The sequence below is a fragment of the Crocodylus porosus genome, unplaced genomic scaffold (genome assembly GCF_001723895.1).
Source record: "Crocodylus porosus isolate Cpor-Errol unplaced genomic scaffold, CroPor_comp1, whole genome shotgun sequence".
Lineage (NCBI taxonomy): Eukaryota > Metazoa > Chordata > Crocodylia > Crocodylidae > Crocodylus > Crocodylus porosus.
The window spans coordinates 12,108-23,652 of NW_017728928.1; the positions used below are offsets into that span (position 1 = coordinate 12,108).

The following is an 11,545-nucleotide window of genomic DNA, read 5'->3' on the forward strand; positions in this document are numbered from 1 at the left end:
GCGCCGCACGTGGCGCCGCCGCGAAGCCCCTTCGCCGTGCGGGCCGCAGCGTCCCTGCAGCTCGGGCCGGGGGCAGCGACACGCGCAGGGTGTTCTGTCTTTCCGCCCGTGGGATCGCAGGGTCGGACTGGACGGGACCCCGCGGTCGCCCGAGTGTCGCCGGGAGCAGACGGGTTGGTCCGCCCTGACCCGGGGTGTAACTGCCGGGTGGGGTCACGAGCGAGGGTGGAGGCGCCGCGGGGGTCCCATCCAGGCCGCCCCCTGTTCGGAGCGGGGCCGTGTCGAGGGCTCGGCCCTGGGCACTCAGCTGGGCTCGGGCCTGCTCGCTCGAGGCTGCACGGAGGCCTCGAGGGACCTGGCAGCTGCACCTTGCCACCCCCAGTCCTGGCACTGGGGCTGGGCTCATCGCGGGCCCTGCTCACCTTGGTCCCCGGGGGAGGTTGGGGTTTGGGCGACACGGGACACGGTGAGCGCAGAGCCCCCCCAGGCCGTGCTGCATGTGCCAGCGGTAGAAGCAGCAACGTTGCCGCGTGTGCGGGCTGCTGTGCCGGGGCGGGTGCAGGGCACTCGGCAGCCTTCTTGGCTCTGCTAGGCGTGGGGGGTATGAGCTGGGGCACAGAGCTGCAAGTGCAGAGCTGGTTTGGCACCGCTCGACGCTCCTTGTCCTCTGTCATTGCATCCCTCTTGTGCCTCACCCGTGGGCTGGTAGTAGGGTATCAGGGGCTGGTTGTGGCTGCAGCTTGCCTGCTGGACAGCCCTGTGGAGTCTGGGCCTGCAGCCAGCTCTAGTGCTGTGCGCTGCACTGTGCCGGAGCCAGGGGGGACATGCACACATGGTGGATGAGAAGAGCAGCTCTTAAGTGGCATCGCTTGTCCTCCAGGACCAGTTCCTTTCTGCTGAAGCTCCTTGGGTAATGTTTGCTGCGTGGTCACTTGCACAATTAATTAAGCGCAAGCCCATCTAGGTGTTGTATGGTACATAGCACAGGGCTCTCTTCTCTTCAGGAGCCCACTAAGTACAGGCTTGAAGTGGAGCTGGCTTCACTGAAGCTTGCTGTGGTTAGGAAGCCTGTTGTATTTTGTAACAGATGGCAAGGTCCCTTACTGATGCACTCTTCTAGGTGCCTGCCCCATCCCGCTGGGTCTCGCCTGACACCAGTGTATTGCTGACTGGCCCTAAAAGCATGGGGAATGGTCTGTTGGGAGCCAATGGATGCCCTTTCGCACCATAAAGGAACAAAAGTCTGTGAAGTGTATTTGGTAGTTGAGTCTTGCGTTATTTGGGAAAGACTATCTGCTGCTGGTGTTACAGGAAGAGTATTACATTCTCAGAGCTCGGTTTCCCCTTAGCAGATATTTTTTCTGCCTGTTGTTTTCTGGTTACTTCATTTGTAGTAAAATTTCCATGCAAATTGATTAGAAGAGAAGGAAGGCAAACAAAGACTTCCTTATTTGAAAGCTGCTTCTACCTGTGGTTCTGTCTGCCAAAATAGTTGGCAACCAAGCTGCACTTGCTGTCATTTCTTTCCAGAAAGAATCAACTGCTGGAAAAGAAGTTGGATATGTTGAATCTGGTCTTGGAAGAAACCCCTTGATTAGTGCCTCCTAGACAACAGGATTTCTTGAAATGCATCTACTTACTTCTAGAAATTTTAATACTGTGACTGTCTGCTACTTTTCTCTGAGATGTGGAAGACTTCCTGCATTATGGAGTGTGTGCAGCAGTTGGCATCTTGTGAGGTGGAGACCAAAAGTAGTGAAGTGCGTGGTACTGAAGGGTCCTAGTACATCTGAGGGAAAGACTTTTCTTCCTGTTGAGTATCCCTGAAAATTCCATTAAAAAAAATCCCACATGAGCTCGTGTGGTGTCTGTCACCGCAGCGCAGCTTTCCAGCAACTCTTCTTTTATGACCTCTGGCTCCTTCACCTTCCCTAGTCCCTTGGCATTTTCCACACTGACACTTTTCCTGTAAGTAAGAGGTGAGCAGCAGCCTGAATGCTTAAGTGGCTTTATAATCTCCATTCAGAGTAGCCTCTGTCCTCTGGGGACTTGCTCAGAGAAAGCCCGAGTCAGACAGAGAGAAAAGGAGCCACCTGCTTGACGCACTTTCGATAATGCACACAGCTTTTCCTCTCTCCAGCTTCCCTGTTACTTGGTTGCATCACTGAGCAACAAAATCAATTTCCAGACTCAACCACTGACCTTTAATTCTTTAAAAAAAGACAAAAGTATGCACCCCAGTGATGAATAGAGACACAAGAGCAGTTTACAGATCCCACTCTGTGGTGACTTCTGTGTGGGTGGAAGGTCTGCGTTGGATCCTGCTGTTTCACTTCACTCTGGCACCACGGCTGAGGTTTTACAGTGAATTGGAGAGCCTGAGCTCCCGCGGTAGTGCACATTAGCTTGTAGAGCAAAACCACAATTCTTAAAAATAAAACATCAAAGAAACCCCCTCTGATTTATAAATAGGGATGGGTTTCATCTAGAAAAGATTGAAACTGAGCTTTGCTAGTTCTGATTTTCAGATTAATCTGATGATGTGAACTGACCTAGAAGCTTTCCATCACTGCATCTCTGACTCCGTTTTCTGGAAGTGCGGGCTTTGATGGTTTCTCCTTAGCATGATGCTTAGGGTTCTGGTGACTGTGCACGCGGTGCTAGGGGCGCAAGCAGAACTACTTGTAGGTAGTGACTTGTACTGTTCTCCCCAGCGTATGGCCAGTGCTAGCTGCGTCTGTGGATTGCTGCTATGCCAGGGTGAGTGGTGGCTTTTTGAAAGGCTTGCCATTTGCTACACAAGTCTGTGCTCTCCAAGTGAGTGACAAATCCCAAATTGGGCTGCAAAGATCAAGTGAGATACGCAGGTTGATTTTGAAGTCTTGGAGGTGGTCAGGCCCATCCATGCCCCAGGCACTATCTTCCTAAAGTGACAGTGGCAAAGAACCTGCCTTTGATCACTTCTCTGGTCACTGTCCTGGCACTGCGCTGCTTATGGAGAGGGAAGAGCCTAACTTTTGTCTTCAGCTTCCCAGCAAGGAAGCAGCTCCTTTGGAATCCCCAGAGTGCTTTTTAAAAACACTCCTAGGAACTGGACTGTGGGCCATTGTCTTGTCATTCGGGGAATGCAGTCTGAGCCCTGCCGGGTCAGCAGAGTGTTGAGGAAGAGGCTGATCCCTGCTGGTCTGATTCATGAGTTACTGCCACAGTGTGTGACACACTTGCTGCCTTATATGGAATAATTCCAGGAAGTGTTAGCTTTCTCGATAAGAGTGTTGTAATTCTGTCTTCCTTGTGGGTCTTCACGCAACTTGCTTGTTTCTACAAAAAATAAAACCAAAACAACCAAAAAAACCCCCTTTTCTTTTCTTGGTCAGTGTCATCAGAAGTGGTTATTTTAGGGAAATGTGTTGGAAACAGCATGAAATACCATAGTATTGGCAAAGGACTTTTGAAAGTCCATCCTTGGGGGAAGGCTTTGTTCTTAAAAACCAAATTAGCGTTGCTCATAGGTCCCAAGTCAAAGCCCAATCCACAGGAGCTGCTGAAAAATGCAGTTCTTGGGAATTCTTGCACAAACTGACTCAGACCTGTGTTGCGATGAATAGGTGGTGACAAGCTTATGGACTTTCTGGGAAATGCAACTGCAAGCTGTTTGGCTACTGTGTAAGGCTGCTTGCAAACCTGGTGAAGATCCTGTGTTTTATTATGAAGCAAATGCATGAAATCATTTTCCTGGAATCTCTGCTCATTTGGGCTTTGGGTAGTGGTAAAGCCTAAGAATCCCTCATAAAGTCCTGGTAAAGGTCATCCCTTTCTGTGAAGGGGATGGTGAAATGCATCACGCCAGATTACAGGAGTTGCGTTTTGGCCTTGGGGGACCAGCCATTCCTCAAGGATACAGTCAGCAGCTTGGTCCTTTGGGTGTAGGAGTCCTGTTCTGTAAAGGGGATTAGTAGGGGTAAGCAGTCTTCTGCTAGCTCTGGAAGTACATTTCCACTGCCTACTTTTCTGCTCCAGGATCTGTCTGGGCTGCCAGGCCTAGCTGTGCTGAGTTATGTGGTGTCTGATGTGGACAGATCTCCATCGAGGGCCAGGTGCTGCCTGCTGTTCTCACTTGTGTCTCCTGCAGGGCTTTGCTCCAGGTGCTCTAAGGGAAAGGGATGGCTCTTTAACCCATAAGCATCACTTTCAACTCCCTGCTCCCCAAAAGTAACCTCCGAGTAAGGGCTCCCTTCTCTCCAGGGGACTCCTGACAGTGTGGGAGGCCAGTTATTCTCTGAGACTGAAGTTAGGCTTCCTGCACCTCCTTTGTAGCCTTTGTGAGGGAAACTTTGTCCCTTCCTAGCCCCCGTGCTCCGTGTACCACTGCAGCTGGCAGCTGTTTCTCCCCGTTCACTCCTCTCCCCTCGCATACTGGAGTTGAGGCACATGTTGGCATTTGCCTCTCGGAAGCTTTCTCTGGGTTTTCCCATTGCAGCAAGTTCCTGGCTGGAGAGCGCGCTGTATTCTTTCCATGCCTGTTTCTGCTTGTTGGTCTGTTAGCCTTGGGCTGCGCTCCCTTTGTGTTGCAGAGAGCTGTTACTGATTTCCAGCTCTGCCCTTCTATCTTTTGTTGCAGTTTCCTGTTTCCAGACTGGTGAGTCTGCTGTGAATAATGAAGGTGAAAGGCTGCGATGTGCAACATGGGCTTGATTGCATCCCCTGGCTTGTATACCTGTAGGGCATCTGTGGGCAGCCACAACTCTGTCACACACAACTCCTCAATTTTTTTCCTTTGCCAGATCGTCATGGCTGCTCTTGGCACCATTGCTCACCCCTGCTGTGCCCCTGATCACGTCCCCCCCTTGCTGTCTGTGCTCAGAGGGAGCCCACAGGTTCCAGTGGATCAGAAATGTGGTTCCGGAGTTTGGGATCTCCAGCTCTCATGTCAAGGTGATCTCATCCCCACCTGAGTTCTATGAACTCCTGAAGGTGAGTTTTGTGCTCCCAGCAGGCTTGGCTTTCAGGAGCACTGACAGGGATCTGTGTGGGGGGGTCCCATGGCATTATATATCTCTTCAGACCTGCACCAAGGCTGGCTTGAGACCTTTCTTAGGCAGTTTGGCTTGGATCTTTCTGGCAGAATGAACAAACAAAGGGTAGGAAGGCAGTGTTCCTGAAGCCTTCAAGACATCTTAAAGTCTTAAGATGGTGGCCTTATGATTTGTGACCTTAGAGAACAGTATGGGCTAGGCTGGGGGTGGCAATCTTTTGCTTCTCCTTGGCTGGGGGGTCTGTAGTAGACCCCCACCATTAGATCCCTGTCCCCACGGCCCCCTTGTTTCTTGATCCAGAGCACTTCCGCTTGCCCCTCTGACCCCATTCTGCTGGGAGAGGATGTGTATTGCTCCTTGACACAGAGCGCACTCCACCACCACCTTTCCTTCCTTCTCTATCCCACCTGTAAAGCCGATAGTCCCTAATGCTAACTGCCCAGTCATGGGATGAATCCCACCACGTTTCTGTAAGCCCTATTATGTCTGGGTCTGAACTGGCTATTCTGAGGGCGAGTTCCTCCTGTTTATTCCCCATACTACGAGCATTGATATATAGGCATTTAAGGCCTTGCCTAGCTGCGTGTGTGGGCCCCCCCCCCAATTTGGGAGACTGTCTGGACTCCTGTTTCCTACCTGGGCACTCCTTGCATTTGTCATCTGTCTTGCGTGGGTGGTATCTTCTCATCTTCCTGTGGCCCCCTCCCCCGGTGAGGCTAGTTTAAAGGTCACCACACGAGATAAGCCAACCTGGAAGAGAAGACATGCTTGCCTTTAGGAGAGAGGTGAAGCCCATCCCACCCCATCAAGTCCCCTGCCTGAAAGCATTGGTCATTATCAAGGACCCCAAGGCCTGCCTGGCTGCACCAACTGCGTAAGTGCCAGTTGACCTTGCCAATAGAAAATGATTGGTTTAATTAGTTCAGGGGAAGCAAAACCTTGTGTCCACGGCCCTGTCTCACTAAGTGCAGCAGAAATTGAGCCCTTCTGAGGCCCAGCTTCACTGCTGTCTGCTGGCCAGCAGCGCCACCTGCTCCTAGGGAAGGCACAACTCCCTTTCCTGGCCAGGAGAATTCAGGTGGGAAATAAGGGAATAAAAATGATGGGAGAGGAAGAAGTTGGCAGGGGGAAATCCCAAGACTGCTCTACTAGAGCTATGGCAGGCACAGGGTGTAGTTGCCTTGGATGCATAACAGGCACAGCTGCAGAGAGCATGTCAGCCAGTTTTCCAGATCCTGCTTTGATTTCCTATGTGCTTCTGTATGCAAGTCAAAGTGCTGAAGTTACTCTAAAAACTACAGCACGTCTGTCCCACATCAGACTGTGAGGGAATACAGCCATGGAAATGCGCCCTGCTTGCTTGCTTCCTGCTCCTGAGCCCGAGTGTAGAATGGGGTGTGCCAAGGAGCAGCTGCCTTGCGCTGCTCAGCACTTGGGGTGCGAGGAGTGTTGTCACAGTTTTGTGCTTAGCAGGGCTCTCACGGTGTAGACAAGGCCAAAGTGGTCTACAGCCTGGTTGCTGGAGACCTGCCCTCATATTCACTCCCCACTGCATTGAGTGGGGCTGGGAGGCTCCTGCTGGTCTGGCAGAGCCTGTTGCAGCCTTTGGGGTCAGGTTTGCACAGGGGTAAGGACCTCTTATTCCATGTGGTGCTGCTGTGAACTGGTGACACTGGGTTGGGGGAGGCAAAACCTCGGGGTTAGAACAAAATGTGTTCGACTACTTGTCTCTGGCTTAATTCTCTAGCTCCTAGGGTCACAAAAGAGGGGCGTTCTTTCCAGGGACCTAAGGACCTTCAGGACACTACAGCTCAGTCTTTTTCTTCTCCCATGGCCCTCAGGCACAGATCAAGGCAGCTAAGCAGCGAGTAGTGATGGCTTCACTGTACTTGGGAACAGGATTCCTGGAACAGGAGCTGGTAAGTGTGGGGCAAGTGGAGGTGCTGCAGAAATTTGTGAAAACCCCTAGATTTAGTGCATCTGTGATTCACAGCGTGCAGATGTAGCAAGTGTGATATGCACAGCCTCCTGCGCCAGCCTGTTGCACTGAGAGCAGACCCCAGTTTGTCTCTTGCTGGTTTACCTTTGATGCTGTCTGCCCTTCCCAGTGTAAACAGTGTCTCTCTATCAGAAGCTGTGGGTAGAAATCATGGGTCCTGAAGTCATGCATGGCTTGGAATGCAAATTCCATGGTGAAGTGGGTCTAAAGCAGGTTGACACAGAGTTGTTTGGCTTCTCTATGGACCTGTAACAGGCTTACGTCAAGTACACAGGACTCCAACTGCCTGCGATAGGCAGCTCTCCACTCAAGGAGCGTGACTGTCTGTGCTGCTCACAGGAGTTGTTCCCTCCCCTTTTGACTGGCTTCAGCAACTCTGATTTGGGAAGAAGCTTGAGTAATTCTCTTCTGTGCTTAACTGGAACGCAGAGGCTTGAATAATGCTTTGCATGCATATAAAGTCAGTGCTGTAGGTTGGCATGGTGCTTTGTATGTGTATGAAGGGACAAGGGGCCCTGTCTGAAGCTAGGTCTGAATCGGAGGAGTATTTGATCACGAGACGGGTTGAGGCAGAGGTGTGCAGGCTTTCCCAGCAGCTGGCTGTGCACGTGACATGCAGGGTGATCTTTCCTCAGGTGGATTGCTTAGAAGAGATGTTGGACAGGTCACTGCAGGCAAGTGGATCATCCTCTGATCTCAGGGTTTCCATCCTCCTGGATTTCACAAGAGGATCTCGCGGTAGGTACCAAATGGGGGCGTCCCTTTTCCGCAGTCCAAGGTTCAGTCATGAACAGCCACACTGGTAGTGTTGGGCGTCACAGTATCCGTATCCTTAGAGCACGGAGCTCCAGGTTTATCAGGCCCAAAGGTTTGCATTCTGTTCTCTTCTAAAGCTGGCCTGCTTCCTATGAACAAGGAGTCATCCAAAATACAGTAGCTTTGTGCTCACAGGAAACCCTCAAGTGGGTGGCATTGCAGTCACTGCACCAAGTCCTGCTCTCAGTTATGCCTCTGCAAGCCCACTGACTCCAATTCTGGTGCCAGCAGTACTCATCCTGCCCTCCCCCCTGGGAGTTTGTCAGGCAGTGTCAGGTAGAAGTTGACAGAAATAGGATCTGTGCTGGCCCTGAATCTGTTGTAGTACATCCTCCTAACACATGCTATTGATGTTGTTACGTGTGGCCGGGTGAAGAAGCTTGAGTGTGCCACTCTCTGGGTAATCCTTCATAAAGCCCATTCTCTGATGGGCTTAGGATACTTGTCTCGTCACTATAGAATCGATAGAAGTATAAAGAGAACTTTATTCTTTTAAAACAAAGGAGCGGAGCCTTCCTAAAATACAAACAGGAGATCCTGTGGAGGTAGCTTCCAGCTGGGAATCTCTTGCCTTCTTGGTGGGACTTCCCACTGATGGATCTTGGCAGGACCCTGCTGAGATGCCGTATGCACACTTTCCCCTGTGGACACGTTTCCACCTGTCTTTCAGGCAGGAAGAACTCCCGAACCATGCTCCTCCCACTGCTAAGAAGATTCCCAGAGCAAGTCCGTGTGTCCCTCTTTCACACACCCAACCTCCGTGGACTGCTGAGACTCTTAATCCCTGAGCGTTTCAATGAGACCATTGGGCTGCAGCACATCAAGGTTTATCTCTTTGATGATAATGTGATCCTGAGTGGGTAAGTCCTCACCACCCCCTCCCTGCCCCTGCTCTCACTCTCTCAAAACCCTGTTCCATTCTGATGGGGGCAATCTTACTGTCTTTACTGGTAGTTACAAAAGAGAAATCTATCCATGGTCAGGTTGCCGGAACAGGGCTGCAGGTGTACTTTGCTGCTTTTCAGTCAGCCAGCTAATGCTGTGGTTTTAATATAGGACTTAGTTATGTCTTTCTGATTGCGATAGTGCAGAAGCAGGGACCTTTTTTGGTTGCAGCATAAGCCTCTCTGCATGTCTGCCTAGAGCTGTTGGAGAATGTACTTTAAAAAAGTAAAATCAGGGCAGTTGGTAATCCTTCAGTCTCATGTGGGCCTGAGAATGAGATGCCCCAGATGCTCCCAGTCACACTTGCTGTATTCATTATCCTGACATTCTCATCCTGTCTCAGCGCGAACCTGAGTGACTCGTACTTCACCAATCGTCAGGACCGTTACATACTCCTTCGGGACTCTCCTGAGATCGCAGATTTCTTCACAGAGCTTGTGAATGCAATTGGAGATGTGTCTCTGCAGTTGCGGGAAGATGATACAGTCCAGATGATGGAAGGGATGGTGCATCCTTACCAAGGTATGAGAAGGTTTTCCTTGCCCGCCCTGGGCATGAGATGGTCCGATGGACATTGGAAATAAAGCTAGTGATGGGTGAGGTTGATTCTGTTACTCCAGCTTTCCCTGGTCACTGAGATTTAATTTTGCGTAGCTGATTGCATCCCTTTCCCCTCCCACTGTTACAAAAACAAAATGACTAAAATCTTCCGATTGGATCAGTCAAGAGGACTGTTCCTCCAGTGTGCCTTTTCTGAGAGCTGATTCAGAGGAAGATGCAGGAATGAGCAGTAGAATAACCAGGCCTTGGGGGTTTCTTCCAAACTAGCAGACATTGGTGGCTCAGGCCATGAAACAGAGGAGTTATGCCCTTTCTGCAATCCTTGCTGTTACAACTCTGGTCATTTCATGTCAGTGTTCCAAAGGCCATATGAATCCAGTGCTATTTTCAATAAATAGTATTTTGCAATGAAATCTGTTTTTGGTTGTCGGATAAATATCTAATTGGGAGGAGGACAAGGGCCTTCTGGTGAAAGAGTAGGCAGACAAGAGTGGGGAGTTTTCAGATTAACATGATAGGTTTTCATTCTGTCTGTGCACTGATGGGCATGTGGCAGGTGGCAGCAGATGCTGTGGGCTGTATATATTTCTGCATTGTGCATTGTTCAGACAATTCTTGTCCTGCTTTGCAGGGAAAGAATGTTAATGGAACTTGGTTTAGAGCATAAGATATTCAGGACTGTGGTGCCGCTATCCAAAAAAAGCTCGATTCACAAGATGCCAATGTGCAAAGCTGCAGTCAAGTTACTTAGAGTGCAGGCACATTTGGAGCTGATTTCACAAAGCCAAATGTAATTGGAGCAGGCAGATCCAGTGAGCAGGAACAGCCTCCTGCAGGCCAGTCTCTCGCATGGTAATCCCACGTGCAGACCTGACTGACAGAGAGCAGACCTGCTTGGTACCTCCTGTTTGGCTGGTGGCATGTAAATGTTTGTCTCAGTCTAATCACATAAGCCCATACTGTAAGGCTCATTCCCATGGCTCCAGCCCCATTGACTCACTGGCCCAGGTGCAGCTGGTTTATACACCTGTCTCTTCCTTTGAGTGAAGATCAGTTTAACATATGCTCTTGGAAGACTCCATGCTTTTTATAGACTTTCATAGACATTTGGGCTGGAAGGGACCCTGGAGGATCATCCAGTCCAGCCCCCTGCCCAAAGGGCAGGAAGTCAGCAGGGATCATAGGATCCCAGCAAGATAAGCATCTAAATGTCTCTTGAAGGCATTCAAAGTGCGTGCTTGCACCACCTCTGGTGGCAGTCTGTTCCAAACCTTGGGGGCTTGGACAGTGAAGAAATTCTTCCTTATGTCCAGCCTGAATCGGTTGCGGTGGAGTTTGTGAGCGTTCGATCTTGTCATCCCTTGGGGCGCTCTGGTGAACAGATGTTCCCCGAGATCCTGATGAGCACCCCTGATAAACTTATAGGTGGCCACCAGATCAACCCTGAGCCTGTGCTTTTGCAGGCTGAATAGCCCCTTGGCTCTCAGCCTTTTATCATAAGGTCTGTTTTCCTGACCTCTGATCATGCGTGTGGCTCTCCTCTGCATGCTTTCAAGCTTCTCCACGTCCCTTTTGAATTGTGGGACCCAAAACTGGATGCAGTACTCCAGCTGCGGCCTTACCAAGGCCAAGTACAGTGGGAGAATGATGTCCTGGGATTTGCTTGAGAAGCATCTATGGATGCAAGCCAGTGTTTTGGTCACTTTACTAGCCTCAGCATCGCATTGCAGGCTCATGTTCATCTTGTGATCAATCATGACCCCCAGGACCCTTTCATCTGTAGTGCTAGCCAGCGTAGCACTGCTGAGCCTATAAGCATGGTGCAGGTTTTTCCTCCCAAGGTGGAGAACCTTGCATTTTTTGGTGTTGAACACCATCAGGTTCTCATCCACCCATTTCATGAGTCTATCCAGATCTGCCTGGATCACCGTCCTGTCCTCAGGTGTGGATGCTTTACCCCAGAGTTTGGTGTCTTGGCCAGTCCGCTTCCGACACCAATGTCCACATCATTGATGAAGATGTTAAATAGTATAGGTCCTAGGGCAGAGCCCTGACGGACCCTACTAGTGGCCGCGTGCCAAGACAATGGCTTCTGTCAGCCACCACACTCTGGGTCCTACTGCAGAGCCAATTCCCCAGCCAGCGGATCATGGTGAAGTCAAGGCCACAGTTAGCCAAGAGGTGATCA

The 11,545-nt window shown here is 50.6% G+C and overlaps 1 protein-coding gene across 1 annotated transcript in view; it reads left to right on the forward strand.

Moving 5' to 3' along the window:
- The first annotated feature begins 4,747 nt into the window (after positions 1–4,747).
- Positions 4,748–11,545, forward strand: part of PGS1 (phosphatidylglycerophosphate synthase 1) — a 15,443-nt gene continuing 8,645 nt past the window's right edge. Inside the window, exons 1-5 of the mRNA XM_019542246.1 lie at positions 4,748–4,974; positions 6,878–6,955; positions 7,671–7,773; positions 8,522–8,711; positions 9,140–9,318. Of these exons, the coding sequence (XP_019397791.1) occupies positions 6,911–6,955; positions 7,671–7,773; positions 8,522–8,711; positions 9,140–9,318 (517 nt within the window). The 5' untranslated portion in view covers positions 4,748–4,974; positions 6,878–6,910. The remainder of the gene's footprint in view (positions 4,975–6,877; positions 6,956–7,670; positions 7,774–8,521; positions 8,712–9,139; positions 9,319–11,545) is intronic.